Below are 15,642 nucleotides of genomic sequence, written 5' to 3'. Positions count from 1 at the left end.
GTATCTTATGCTTTTATCTTGTCCCAAATCGCATTTGAGAGACAATCAGCTAAAATCCTTTATTTTGTATAAAAGAAGAGACAAACTCGAGAAATCTTTAATGACAAATCGATAACTCTTCAGTAATACTTTTTATTTTTCGCTTGAATGGGACTCTACAACRTTATTGGAAACACATGTTGCCGCTTTTGAGCGTTTTTCCGGGTGTAAACTCTTAAACACCTGCTGAGTAGTTGAATTTGAAACAATTTAATTCTAATTTTAATCKAAATTTAGTCAGCGGTTACCAAAATTGAAACAGAGGTGGGGGAGTCCCTCAAAGGGCTCGTAAAAGGTTACCGGGAAAGCCGGGAGTTTCTTTCGGATCTGGCTTCAAATCCGCATAGATTTGTTGTGTTCGATATACCTAATATTGGCGTTTCGGAATATAAAGCCTCTTTCAGCAATATTGTCTATGACAGGAGATTGGACTTATTGATTTGAGGGAGTGAGCGATGAAAGGTGTCTACTCGTATTTTCAATTTGGTTTAAAAACACAAAAAACGATTTTTCCTCCCCTTGGAGCCACTTATCGCAAGTTTTAATGATAGTCCTAAAAACAGTATCGATCCCCCGTTTTCACTTAGCCTCCGCTGTGCACTCGCAATTATTTTTCTTGCACATAATGGACGCTGTCGGATTTCGCAAAGTCATCGTGTTGGGTGGAGTATCATTAAATATGTATACAMTGGGAGTTGGAAGCCGTTCGGAAACGAACTTTGAAAATCGATCCAGAAACTCGTTATTAATAAACTTGGGTCTAATTCGATGTGTTTATGACAATCCTTTCAGGTGGAAAATTCGCTGAGTACTTACGAACCACATGCCTGCGTCGTRGTCTACTCTGTAGTGGCGAGGGCGAGCTTCCAGCACGCTGAAGAGACCCTCAACTACCTCTGGAGGGAGGGGTACACGCAGGAGAAGAGCGTTATTGTTGTGGGAAATAAGGCGGACTTGGCCAGGTCGAGGGTCATCACAGCGAACGGTTTGTCAAACTATGTGTTTGTCTAACGGAGGCAAAAAATTCGGATAATAATCATAATTCCCGAGAAAATAACTCGGACGAGGGTTCAGGCTTGACAGAGTGTCCAATTAAAACGCATTTTTTTTTCTGGAGTCATCGATAATTTTAAATTAATTAAAATCAGTCAATACTATGAAAACTAAAAACTTGAAAATAACAAACACAAGAAATTTGTTTTATAATAGTATATTAAGAAACAAATTTTATAAAACCAGTCTTGAAGCACGAATTCGAGTTTAAAACACGAGTGGCGTAGCTACAAAATGAGCGCTTTAAGGTCTTATAAAACGAGTTTTTTTTTACTATTTTAGTGATTTGCCCTCTTTAGGTATGCCGTTTTTAAACAAAAATCTTTACTTTAATCGATTTAGGGATTGTTGTCACGTTTGGTATAGTGTATAGTCTTAGTTTTAAAAATCAAAATTTAATCTMGTCGCCTTTTGACTATTAAGACATAGCACATGATGACGTCCCGTTCTTTAATGTGTCTATTAGAGAATCAAAATGGAGACAAATTACAAAAATATTTTTCCGAAATCGGCACTAAAGTTACATAAAATTGTCAGTAAAGAGTATAAAACAGCAATGAAGTAGTTCATTATACTACAGTTTTGTTTGTTGTTGCTTGCGAACAGTGTTGTCAAATTATCGTCTTCATCTAAACATGAGATAAAGACAAATCCTATTCCTATTCTGTATTTGTTTATAAATATTGGTTTTTAATTCTTCAAATAGTTTTCAAATAGCCGTGACTAATATGCGTATTAGTTACGTTGGTAATAGCAACTGTCGTATTAGTCACGGTCTAAAGTTAGCGTTCTGTCATTTAATTTAATTTTTAATTTAAGTAAATTTTTTGTAGTGGTCGTAGAAAAAGTATAGTATGTAACACGTGTATTAACTTCACTAGACATTAGTTTTATTAAACAGTCGCTCCGCTGCGCTTCACTCGTACCTAATAAAACTCATGTCTAAAGTGGCGTTTATGCCTCTAGTTACATAATATACTATTTCCTGTTTCGTGGTTATCGCCTAGGCAACTAAACACACAATTGTACTGAAAAATAAGACTTCAGCGTCTTTATACATAARTAACTATTTTTGTTTTGAGTTAAGAGATCTTTTTTTCCTTTTATTTTCGTTTATTTCTACTTTTATTTTAAAAATTTGTAAGTTTTGGTTTGCTTTCAGTAATATTTTTAATTTTTGTTTTCTTTTAAATTTTTCTATTTTCTCGTCGTGATCTACTTCACATTATGTTAAATGCATATTTAATAAAAATTTATTTGTTATTTTAATTTCAAGCATTCAATCTCTACTTTTTTATTAAGTATTTTTTAATTTCTTTGAATGCATTCGACACGTTTAGAATCTTGTCTCAGATAATTTAAAATTCAAAATTGTACATTATACAATTTATTGAATTATAAAACCTCAAGTTGAAWTTTTTTTTCGAATTAATTTCCTGGCGCTTTTTATGTAACAAAAACAAAGGAAAGACTAACAAGTGTAAACATTAAAACTCTAATATCACTTGAAAAATTGGTCCAATAATTYGATTTTGTTAGAATTTGTAAAAAAATCTTGCATTAAAAATAATGAAAAAAAGACTGTTAGAAGAAAAAATACGGTTAATTTTTTTAATTTTAATATCCTAGTTAAAATAAAAAGTAAAAATACAAGAAAATTTTCATAAGTCTTTTTACTTTTATTGTCTTCTCTTTTTTACAGGGCGCTCAAAAAGTGGCGCGCCAACTCAATGGTAGAGTTACGGAATTAAAATTTCGGTCAGTATTGTCATTTTCATAATGTAAACTCAAAAACAACCTTTACATTAATAACCTCATTTTTTACTCTTGTCATGTTTATGTCATTTTGATTTATTTACTTTCAAAAATAGTGATTTGTGGCATAATAACGGGTAGGCAGCAGATCAAAGCGACACTTAGTTCAATTAATAAATTTCCTAAGACCGACAAATTATTTGATTAACAATTTTAACAACAACAAAAGTAAGTTTAATTGTCAAATGTCAGTCATGATGACAGTAAAAGGTAGTTTACAGTGATCTTTTTAAAGTTACAGAAAAATACTGCCTGAAATTTTAATTCCGCAACTGTACATTGTTCAGAAGCTTCTACAGTTTACAAGAAAAAATCTTTAGAAAATCCTTGCGGTCATATTTTCCACAATATGAAGCTATAAATTTATTTTGTTAAGTTCATTAAATCACATTATTTACTCAAATTTTCATATTTTACATTATGGATATCTAGTTGTAGCAGTGTTTGAATTTTTCAAAAATTATTTCAGTGATAAATTATTTTTAGCAGATGTGTGACAACACTGTGTACTCTATATTTGCACTCAATTTTAGCTGTTGTCATGTTTCCTAGGCAACTGTTATTTTTACACTTGTACAAAAATGTGATAACAACTTAATTGGAGCACTCTGTATATACCTGAATCTTTGTTCAACCAAAAAAAAAGAAAAGAAATGAGTAAAAATGGTACAATGGAAGCCCAAACCAAGAGAGCATTAATTTTTTTCATCTTAGCATTAAAAATTAGTTTTGCATAAAACGGGTAAAGGGTGAGTGTGGCCTCACGTTTGTTATTAATTAGTTAGCCAGAAGCACAGTGTTTTGAGTATTTAATAACACTCGAGCATAACTTTATGTCCCCGCTTTTGATGTTTAGTTAGTAATCCCGTAAGATCTCCTTCCTGAGAAAATTCATCATCGTAATGGTGGTACTTAACTCGATATCGAGGCGTCATAAATTCTCATTACTCATTATTCGCTTTTGCAGAAAGTAAACAATAAAATAGCTCGATTTCCCCGAGAAAAATAACCAAATTTTTCCGATTTTGCAATTGATTCAATTCCCATGACACGATTTTTTCAACGGAAGACATCAGAAATGCCATTTCCGGTTTCCGGSTCTGACTGGATTCCAATRTAGACATGATCTGCGTTTAACTGGGCCGATTTTCGCCAAGTTTGGTGAATTTCATGCAATTTTATAAGATTTTTATCTAATATTTCAATCCGGGGAAATACAGCTTTCGGCCCGACTAGAAATAGATGTCTTCGTTGGGACCAAATTGCTGGAGATTTGTTCCKACAAACGCTTTATTTTATCGGCAAGATTTGTACCCGAAATTGCAAGTTTCAAAAATTAATGGAAAAATCCATTAACAGATGGCGAAAACGTGAAGAACGACGCAAAATTAAAGAATTTCATAAGTCAACATCCCCGCCTTGTCATAAACAAGATTTTAATTAGTTCGCGTTTCTAACGGATTTCGTTAAATTAAAACATTCTTTTGCTTTCACCCTCTTTCATTTTCTGCAATAATTAATTAAAAAACGTGACATATTTCGCATTAAACTTGTCAATTTCGAAATCTGATTCCTAAAATTGAATTTTGGAATAAAATGGGGCGTTTTCAGAGGGCAAAGCGCTGGCGGTGGCGCGCGACTGCAAGTTCATCGAGACYTCGAGCGGCATCCAGCACAACGTGGACGAGCTCCTGGTGGGGATCCTGAAGCAGATCCGGCTCCGGGAGTCCCGCGAGAAGAAAAAGTCCGGGTCGAAGAAGGAGAGCAACAAATTGCACGGCTCCAAGACCAGTCTCAGCCTCAACATCGCTCGAGAGATCCTCCAGAAAATCTGTATGAACGATATAAGCAAGTCGAGGTCTTGCGAAAATTTACATGTTTTATAAATTGTTGTAGATTCTATTTTTCTACGCTAATTCTGATAGAGACGAATTTGTGTTGGATTTGTATAGTTTTCTACCTGTTTTAGCTACATGTGATATTTAAGTGGACGTAGCAATGGACGCTTCATGTCTCCTTTTTGACGATTTCTGCAAGAATGATGACCACGTTTTGGTTTAGTGACGAGGGTGATCAATCCCAAGTAGTTTTAAGGCCTAAAGTTGTGTAAAATAGTAGCTCACTCCTGAGTTTTTGTGCACTCATTTGTGATTTTTTTTTTGCTTCACTGCCTGCGCTTCAAATTTTTTCTAGCAATTAGTCAATTATTGTATCATCGGGTGCGGTCAGTTATATTAATTAAAAGTGGAGCACGAATTTGATAAACGTGACAAACGATCGCCTGGTGTATTAAATTTGTGTATATTTATAGATAGAGGAATCATCATCATAGAATGTTGCGAAATGAGACTGAACCATTTAGATGTTTTCATAAGACTTTTATAGTTTAGTAGAAACTTTGTTACTTTTCTATTAATCAAAGAGACTGCTCAGTATCTCTTTCTACTTATACGACTGTTCGAAACTCTCTTTTTTTCGTTCAATTTTTGTCGAAGTGTCGAAAATGCARCAAAATCGCGGCTGCCCGCTGAGCCGTCTGCAGTTATTGTCTTGTTTTCAACAAAATAAAACAATTTTTCGAATCGATTAAGTGTTTTTTTTTCTTGCAATTTTAATACAATTAACATTTTTCGCGCATTATTTGAGACACGAGCGACGAAGCAGCGAGTGCTTCATTCGCGCGAATGTCTTCGTGCATGGAGGTTCTACGATATTTTTTTTGAAACCAACATTACCTAACATTTGTTCTTATTAATAAAATTTATTATTACCAATAGTATAATGGCGATTTAATTTTACTCTTTTGAAATTTTCAACTTCCAAATTGGAAAAGTGACGTTTTGCAAACCAAATTTTATTATTATCAGGTAAAATTATTTTTAAAAAGACCGTTTATGCGGTTAATTGTTACGTTTGCAAAATGTCATTTTGAAGGCGGGGAGTTCAAAAAACATTGTTCAATACAAAATCGTATTTTTTTTGTTTCTCACTCAAAAAAATGTGTACGCTGCACGTGTTTTTAATGTAAACTGTAAAAACCCCAATATTTTTATTTAAATACAATTGTAATTATAAGAAGTATAAAGAACAACTATAAATGTTTCAAAAACTAATCTACATTAATTTATTCTGAAGGTGGCAATAAAAATAATGTTTTTGACAAAAAATCTGTTGGCAACACTAAATCCTAATTTGTTTACCATGAATGACAATTGTCTATAAAAGTTTGACGTTTGAATTGGAGAGTTAATGTTGCCAAATTGAGATTTTAAACTTGACCAAACAATAACAATCATTTACATTCACTCGGTATATTTAATAAAAACTAAATTTTTATATTTAAAAGATCATAAAAATGTATATGTCGTGTTATTTCAATCGTAATCCTGATTCTTCTTATAAGGTTTTTTTCTGTATACAAAGTCACATTGGAGTATTTGGGCTCTACATTTGTCAGTATATTAGAGTCCATTTGTTGCAAAGATTCTTCTTTTACACGTAAATTAATTAATGTTTATGATTTATTTATGTTTATTTCACCTCTAAAACAGTTATTCCGAAAAAAATTATATCTACCGAGAGGCCATAAATAACGTTTCTGACCAAAAAATATATTGGTAAGATTGAATTTTTGGTAATTCTTCTATTATATTAGGATGTTTGAGGTAACGGCTAAGCCAGCAGTCGTCGTTCGCAAATAAATGACAATTTCCTCTAAAGTTTAACGTTTGAATTGGAGAATYCAGATTGCCAAATTAAGATTTTAAACTTGAGGATAACAATCTTTACAGTCACTCTGTATATTCAATAATAATTAAGTTTTTAGATTTAAACGTTCATAGTAAAAATGTAGTATTCTCTCACTTTTAAAATTTATYAGTAGGGTCTATTGTTATGAAGATTATTCTTTTACACAGAATTCAAATATTTGTGATCTAATTCACTCAAAAAACACAGCTGCGATGTTGCCAGTGTGACACGAAGTATACACCTCGTGTGTTCCTTTTTTCACAATGTTTTTTCTGTATCAAATAGTAGAGTATTTTGGCTTAAAATTTGTCAGTTGTTACACAGATTAGTTTTTTTTTCACAAAAATCAAAAAAACCTCAAAAAAACACAGCGACGTTGCCAGTGTGGCGATTGAAATGGCACGAGGTGTACATTAGTTATTTATTTATTAATTTTGATTTTATTTCTAAGCTTTCCAAGATTGTTAAGTGAACGATTTGTCTAAAATAACTCGATTTTGTCAAAATTTGCAAGAAAACCTTGCATTAAAGATAATGAAAATGACTATACGAAATACAAGAAAAGTTTTCATACAACTATCTACATTTTATTCCATTTTTATCGAAAAATAATCATATAAATTGCCATTTTGAAAAAAATGAAACAATACTTTATTCTCAAAACAGGATTGTAGTTTTATAGCACTTTATTTTTTATTAAATATTTTCTGAAGACAAATGATTAAAAAAAAGTTTGATTCCATCTTTTTTATTGTAGTGGAATGTGGTTTCTGAGTTATAAAAAACATTAGGTTTCATTCTTTTGTTTCATAAGTTTTATTAAAAATTATTAATTATTACCTATTTAAAAAGTTTTATACATTTTAATGTGAAAAAATACTCATCAGGTATAAACTAAAATTTGCTATAAGAAAATTGACTTTTTACATCAAGCTTGATGCTTAGTTCCTATTAAAGCCAATTTCTGTTTCTTTTTTGATCTTCAATTTTTTAACAATAAAAGTGTGACAATTTATTTTGTTGTTAAATAACTGCAGACATCTTTGGTGCGTCTTGAGTGCATTGAGATAGGGACAATAAAGTTACTAACTTTGAGTAGTGTTTTATCAATGATTGCATAAATATTTCATGTACATTTGTAGATAATATTACATATCCTGTAATACGAGCATTAGCAGATTTAATATCACAAATTTATATTTTTATCTACAATTTCTACTGTGACAATCATGTAATAATTAGGGCATCATACATAAGTTAAAAACTGAATGTAAATATGTGTAACTGTTGTGTGTACAATAAATAACAGCAATAAATAGTTTGTGTTGACATTAAATTCGTTCCGTGAGCACTCTGAAGGCATAACAAGTAAKTAACCGTTTGAAATGTACAACATTTTATTACAATCGAATTACAGGTCCTAGAATGTTTAAAAAATTATGTGGTAACAACGTGGTAATTGTCTAACATATTTCCAAGTTTCTGCAACTTATGTAGAACGAACGACTATCAAAAATATAAATTGTTACTACTTAAAACTGAAACCCTTATGCGTAGATATAAAACTATAAAACAAACTCATATAAAAATCTTTTACAAAACATGCTTAATTAATATCCCCGAAAATATATTTCTTTTTACCCAATGTAAACTCGCGCCTCAAAAATGCATATCAAATGTTTCGTAAAAAGAAATATATCGAGTCAAGTAATTTCCTGTAGACATACGGGTGGGAAACTGTCTGTATATTTGGCAACTGCAGAGAAACCACMTAGGAACATGTTTCATTGTTGTAAAAATAGTGAGGAAACCCAAAATAAGGCACCGTACCTCTACAGAAAACTAATTGTATAAATTTCCCTTAAGACTACTTTACTTTATTCCCGTTTAATTGCCTGGGGGGCCTCCGCCAGCCCTTTCACTTTGAGTCTATCTGCCGTTTTGAGGAAGGCCGGCARTTGCTCCTGACTCACGTTCACCTCACCGGCGTACATAAACTCTAAAATTGCTTGTAAATGGCTGTAAGCCACATCCTTGAGTATGATAATCGGGTGCTTCGAGGGGTTCTCCTGCAACAAACAAGTCGCAAATTTACACCCCCATAGTGGGACACTCCCCCTACCTCTAGCAAGCTTTTAAAATAGGGACTACACGCCGAGAGRACCATTTTATGCGCTTTGCACGTCTGCCCCTCGCAGGCCAAAGTGACATCAGTGAAACTCTTCTCGTCTCGCAAATGCCGGAACGACGACACCATATTACTTTGAAAGTCGTTCCATTTTAAGAAAAACTGCTGCTGGTCTGCCATTGTCCACCTGCAACAGCCCCAACTGTTTACCAATTTCACATAACCTAATTTTTTTGGTGGGTCAAACGATTCGAGATGGCGGCTGTCGGACACGTGACGTGTCAACTATTGCCAACACTTACCGATTTTCGAATTTAGATTTGAGACTTGTGGCTAAAAATTAAGATAAAAGTTAAACAGTCATTAACATTCTGCTGTGCTAAACAGTGCTATTACGCAAGCGCCTAATCGCCATGTGTTGACAACCTAAATTATTGCGTCACCGGYTTGAATGTGGGTTGGAGGACGGGTGGTGCAGGTTGGCGGACCTGGAAGCCAAATGCGGGAAGTTTAAACTAAGTAAAAAATAATTTCTGATGAAAAAATTAATTGGTTTGGACGATTTATGACCACAATTGGGCTTTAAACTATTACACTACTTGGTACAGTCATGAAGTCACTTATGACAAAAAAATTTATTAATTCACGTGTGGACAATATTGGTTTTAAGACTTTAATAAAATAAAATTCAAAGTGAGTTTAGCTTGTTAATAATGATTACAAGAAGTTGACTGTAATTGCAGATTAATAAGAGTTATGCTCCATTGATTTTTCCCTTGACGCAGGTGCTTGTATCCCACCGTAAATAACGTTATAAAATGAGATTAAAACGAATGGTGATAAAGGGCAAAAAACTCGAAACAAGGTGTTAAAAAAAGATAAGAAAATAAGTCTTCATGAATGATATAAACTCGAAATAAATCGCAACAACTTTGGTTGAAAGGTAATTAAATTTTGATTTATTGTAATAATCAATATATGAATTATGAAGAATGAGTATTAAAAATATACCTAGTTAGTAATAGATAAAAATGAAATGAATATTTAAATGTTAAAAATTTGAAAGGTAGATTTTAGTTAATGATAATCAAGTTAAAGAGGAATAATAGAAGTTCATTCAAAATCAAACAAAGTTTGTAAAGTTGGCAAAGTTGTTTCACAAAAAAAAGATAAATTAGATAAGATTATTACAGAAATTCATTCAGAGAGAAACAGGATCAAAGAGTTTATTTAAAAGTTTGATGAATACGTACTAATAAAGATAAAATGAGAGGAACATCAAAAGTTTGTGATGCCATTGTATAACAAATAAAAACAAGATTTTTTGCAATATTTAGTAGCTTTATTTTTTTGGTCGTGATATTAACAACAAAAGTTTATATTTTTTAAGTTTTGGTGAAGTCTACATGGTTGCGTTTAAATGATTTAAAAAATGTTTATTGAATAAAAATGTCATTATTTGGCATTACTTCAGAAAAGATTAATAGGTAGAATAGTTATTCATGTATTATAAAAAAAACAACTGGGTTTTAACCGAAAAATGAGGGTAATGCCAGAAGCGACCGAAGAGAGCCGAGGGCATTTTATTTTGATAAATTAATAAATGTTTTTACTCTAGAGATTAATAATAACATAAGAAAATTATAAATTTGTCAAATAATGTCAAATAATTTGTTAAAATATTCAATTCATTCATTTGGAATTGTAAGAGTAAAAATCGTTATTCAATTATTATTTTATTTCCTAGGAAATAAAGCTTCTTTTTATTCCCTGTTGAGAGGAGAGTATAAGTTTTTGTTGTTCCATAATAGTTCTTTTACTAAAAACTAAAGTTAATTAATAAGTTATCAATTAAAAATAAGTTGTGTCTAAAAATATAGATTTTTTTCCAAATTTTTATTATTAATTTATTTTTTATTTATCGACAAATAATTGTCTGTAAATTTATGAAAATCATCCAAAAACGTATAAAGTAATAGATGCCAATGTGTAGGTAATTATTGCGATAAGTAGTATCTGGTTAATAAAAATTAATTAATAAAATTAAAATATTGTGAAAACATTTCAATTCATTAAAAATTAAAACACTGTGAAACTTACACTTTAATTGCTTTCTCAATAATTTAAAAAAATATTATTTCATCGGCAAATTTTATTGTTTTGATAACGACAAACTAAAACAACTTAAACATTTTTTCCATGTTCTTAGTAAATATATTATCTTACTTGAAATTTTTCACTGGGGCACGAGTTTTGAAACGCCCTGGATAACACCCTGTAGTACATTTTAATACAGAAGAAACCATACATTGTCATAAAGGTTTTAATACAATTTATTTAGTGACAAATTTTTAGTGTTGCTAAAAAATTGCTGAAAAATAATAGTCATTTATTATACAAGACGATAAAGAAATTGTTTATCTACGAAAAGGTTAAGTTTTAGTAGATAAACAATCTTTATCGTTGTGTATAATATTTGGTTTTATTTTGTACTCACCTACCAGAATTTCTTGAATATAAACGGTAGATCAAAATTACTTTATTTCACAAGACGATAAAAGACTACTTTATGTACTGAAATTAGTTGTTGAAATATAAACAGTAGATAAAAATTACTTTATTTCACTAGATGATAAAAGACTACTTTATCTATTGAAATTAGTTGATAAACGCACTCTTTAACGTTGAGTAAAAAATAAAAAATAATTTCTGCTTTGAATTTCATAATCAGGGATAAATATATATTTTGATAGCAAGTTGTTTTCTGATACTTGGTGACAAATCTACTATTTTAAGAAAGCAAATATTATTCCGAGATATGCGTTTAGTGTGGTTGAAAACTGTATAAACTCTAAGATAAAAAATAATTTCAGATTTGATTTTCAAAATCAGAGAATTTCATTTAATGATAAATATTTATTCTGGTAGCAAGTTGGGTTTATTCCTATTTTTTTTATTTAATAACCCAGCGGCTTCACTCATACATTTATTCGTTTTTTAAACCGTTTTTAATTACGGTTTTAAGATATTTTGTAAATTAAAATCAACACAACAAGACGTTGTTACTTGTTTTATCATTTTTTTTTATTTTACACCGAGAGTATGTGGCGTACCTAGTATATTCAAAATCAATATTGTGGTATCATCTCCTAAATTCTGACAAGTTTTCACTTGCATTTTTTTCTTTTAAAAATCTAATTTTTCACTATTTTTCGGTTTTGTTAATTTAAAATCATTAAAAAACTCTTTGAGTCGGAATTTTATCATTAATTACCCCACATCTTTTTAATCGACACTGTGTTGCAATCGTAATTCGGATAAAATGTAGGTGTGGACGGTGGGCAGTAATTATCACGTTTCTGTTGGTTCATTATAAGCTAAATCAGATAAGAGTGATATGGAAAAACACGTTTTTATTCACCTATAAATTTGCATTTTGCACAATGAATTTAGACAAAATGAGCACAATTCAAATTGATAGAAGGATTTCGTGAAATGGAAGTGAATCTATTGTTCGTTTGCAAAATACGGTGTCTCCACGTCTATGTAAAGCTTCACTTCAAATGAACATCGTTCTAAAATACTGTAATTTACTTACAAAATATTAATAACGTGCAGCGAATGAAGGAATATCCTTCCGAAGATGCAATACATAATTCAATATCAGAGCAATAATTAAGTAGTGCTTCTGCTGCCGACAACGGTGCTCAAAAAAATAGAGGGATTAACATATCAAAAGGAAAGCTGAAACAGATTTTTTTTGTATGAAGAATTTAATAGAATTTAATAATGTGCTTTGTTATCTGTTCTTGTCTAATCAAAGAAACAGATATTACGTTTGAATGTTTTAACATCTCTCTTATAAAGAAATTTAAGACACTGTAGTTCAAGATGCGAATTATTATCTAAATACAGGGTGTATCAGAACTCGCGCCCTAAGTAAGATAAGATACCAGGAATATGGAAAAAATTCTATCTGTCAAAAAATACAGCTTCTTTGTTTCTTCTTCTAATAGCTTGTAGCAAAAAAACTTAGAAAATTATTTTTCCAAATAAATAAATGTAGACAAAGTGCAAAATAACTTCAAAATTTTTATAGATAGACTTTTTTTTAACATTTTTTCATGTTCCTGGTAATATCTTTTCTCTGAAGCGCGAGTTCAGGCGCACCTGTATTTTGACCAATATCGTCATGGTACCTGAAAGGTTCTTTTTTAATACCAAGAAAATGTTTTTACTGATAAACGACTCAATTTTACTCCAGAAAACGTAGAGCAATATGTCATATACAGGTAGAAATTTGAAGAGATGATAGCGATCCATAATTTATTTTACATTTCTTGAATGTTTATACTAGTTATACTAGCAGAAACTATACTTAGCTAAGTTCTGAAATATACGTTGATGATCTTTGAGGTTAGTTCTTTAAGAAAGATTATTGGTATTGTTTAAAACAACTGTTTTAAACTAAAATACAGCTAGTGAAATTGGTGGCAATTCCTAAAAATTCTTTGCCGGCAGCRGAAGCACTGCTTTAATTAAATCAAACAAAATTTCTTTTAGTCGGTTTGCGACACTTATGTTCAGTGTGAGATTATCTTCCAGGATTTTCCTGCAACAGCATTCACAGATGGCACTTGAATAAAACAAAGGCACACTCATACATACAAAATCCAGACAAATCTGCAATAGTTTTCGCATTCATATGGAAAAAACACTTGTGTTCATAAATCTCGGTTTAAACTCATTCAAAAGCACSGAGCTAACATTGTTAACATATTTATAGAATTCATCCTGCAAACTTTTCCAATTTGTACTCCGCTTCTGCCTTAAATTTTCTTCCACTTACTATAGTTTTGATTTATAGGTTATATTAATAAAAAAAAATGATACTAAATTTATGAATTATTTATTTATTTCAGGCATTTCATGTTGCAATGTCAAATAACGCTCGCTCTTTGTAAATTTAAATGTGCACAGATGGGTTCAAATAAATTGTAATTTAAATATCGAATTTTTYCTGCAGAATGCGGTTCAGTGTTACCACCAYTGCCGCGATAAATGAGAAAAAGTCATGTAAGGGTGCTTAAAACAACAACTATTAACAGTCATTCCAATAAAGTGTTATCGTTAGTTATGTTTTTGTATATTTTTCAAAATAAATCTTGTATGGATTTATGTAAAAAAGTAGGTAAATTGCGGGTTATCGGTTACACGTCGACTGTATTAAAAATTACGTGTCAATTTTGCCGACATCGGCAATCTGTTATACGCAGATAAATTCCCTTTTAATCACCCCACATCATTTCAACGAAAGGGYAAAAAGTTTTACAGAGTAACGAACATCATTTGTTCATGTTGTATTAAAAGGATTACATTTTTTGCTCTTGGCAATATTATGTTTGTTTGAATTATTAAAAAAATGAAAACAATTGTTGCAAACAAGTAATTTTTTATCATTTATTTGTATGTACATCACCGCGTTTGATTTCTATTAGAAACAAAGGCCAGAGTCGATCAGAGATTGAGTTTCGAAGATTATTAAATTTGTTTCAACGTTTTATGCACATTATTGAGTCTGAAACACCCCAAAATCTTAAAAAATCAATTTTAATTTTTAATTTAATGCTCTAATTTTTGCTCTTATGTGCTTAAATGAGGACACTCTTATTATTCTTATTACTTATTAGAATTAAAGAAAAGTTGTTCCCTTAAGTAGACTTTAAACTTCMGACTCAGCTGTCGGAAGCAGAGATTTTATGTCGCTGCGCCACCACGCCTCCGTAGTGTCTTTGCTCTAATATACTCAAAATTATTCAAACTTTTCTAAGTTTCTTATGCTCTTAGGACTGCATTTAGTTCAGTTTTAAAAATTTTGTTAAAGTGAAACTTTTTTTCCATCGCCTCAAAATTTTTCGTCAATCTATCACATGTCGCATTACAGCCGGCTGCGGAGTAGGGGTAAAGTAAAAGGCGCTCGGCAGAGCAGCCACGGCCAATATGGCGGCACCCATGGCTCGAATTAGCTGACCGTGTAGCATTTATATTCTTACTCATTTGTGTGTTACGATCAGTGTATTGATGTGTATTGATCCGAAAAAAGTTTCACTTGCATTGGTGTCTTTAAACCATAGCAGTTTTTTTTGTCATAATTTTGGGTRATTTTTGGTACTCGTAGCGGATATCATATAATAACTTTGAAGTTACTATCGATAACTGTCTCTTGTTTGAATTTCCCATCTTACAAAGAAAGATCATCATAAAAATAGCGAAAATAATGATTTTACCAAAACCTCTAAGTTATCACGAACTTTGTTGCACTTTATTCGGAATTATCAAAATAAAKAAAAGTGGAAATTTTTGAGCACCTCTCGTATAAAAATGAATTATTCAAACATGTAAAAATCTGTGAAAAACTTATCTATAACTATATCTATAGCTCCTAATAAGATTAAAACTTATTACTTATWATATACAAAATTTTACTTCATATTTTGATACTTTGAGATAAAAAAGCTCTCATGCTTYTATGTTTATGCGCTTTCAATGCTTATGCTCTCTTATTTGCTTTCTTATAATGCTTATTAGAATTAGAGAAAAATTGTTGACTTTTGCGGGATTTRAAACCGAACCTACCTTCCRGARGTAGTGACCTTATGMCACTRCGCCACCAAGCTCCCGGCATGTATATTTGTTCTGATGGTCTAATATACAAGGTRTCTCAAAACTAGCGCCCCAGAGAAAAATTTTAAGTAAGATATGATACCAGGAACATGGAAGAAATATTTAAAAAATCTACCTGTCAAAAAATTTTGACATTTATTTTTTGACATTTGACATTTTATTATGTCTATTTA

General features: G+C 31.2%; 2 protein-coding genes across 5 annotated transcripts in view; one reads left to right on the top strand and one right to left on the bottom strand.

Annotated features, from left to right (window-relative positions):
* Positions 1-5,493, top strand: part of LOC123010647 — a 57,027-nt gene extending 51,534 nt beyond the window's left edge. For 2 of the 3 annotated variants that reach the window (XM_044407713.1, XM_044407712.1), the window contains exons 7-8: positions 832-1,024; positions 4,519-5,493. In XM_044407713.1, the coding sequence (XP_044263648.1) occupies positions 832-1,024; positions 4,519-4,793 (468 nt within the window). In that variant the 3' untranslated portion in view covers positions 4,794-5,493. The remainder of the gene's footprint in view (positions 1-831; positions 1,025-4,518) is intronic. The other variant, XM_044407715.1, reaches the window with a different exon arrangement.
* Positions 5,494-8,036: 2,543 nt separating this feature from the next.
* On the bottom strand, positions 8,037-9,242 carry LOC123010840 (longitudinals lacking protein-like). 2 transcript variants are annotated; one of them, XM_044407993.1, is made up of 3 exons: positions 9,088-9,242; positions 8,780-8,972; positions 8,037-8,726 (listed from the first exon to the last, which is right to left on the bottom strand). In XM_044407993.1, the coding sequence occupies exons 2-3, from the start codon at positions 8,963-8,965 to the stop codon at positions 8,535-8,537; spliced, it is 378 nt and encodes a 125-aa protein (XP_044263928.1). In that variant the 5' UTR covers positions 8,966-8,972; positions 9,088-9,242; the 3' UTR covers positions 8,037-8,534. The 2 variants fall into 2 exon arrangements, with proteins under 2 accessions (XP_044263928.1, XP_044263929.1); XM_044407994.1 differs by lacking the exon at positions 9,088-9,242 and having other exon boundaries at positions 8,780-9,063.
* Positions 9,243-15,642: the final 6,400 nt, after the last annotated feature.

Source organism: Tribolium madens, unplaced genomic scaffold (assembly GCF_015345945.1).
Source record: "Tribolium madens isolate multiple individuals breed KSU strain unplaced genomic scaffold, Tmad_KSU_1.1 Scaffold_91;HRSCAF=231;Tcas5.2_LG7, whole genome shotgun sequence".
Lineage (NCBI taxonomy): Eukaryota > Metazoa > Arthropoda > Insecta > Coleoptera > Tenebrionidae > Tribolium > Tribolium madens.
Note: the sequence above shows the minus strand (reverse complement) of the source record. Positions and strands in the feature narration are given on the sequence as shown.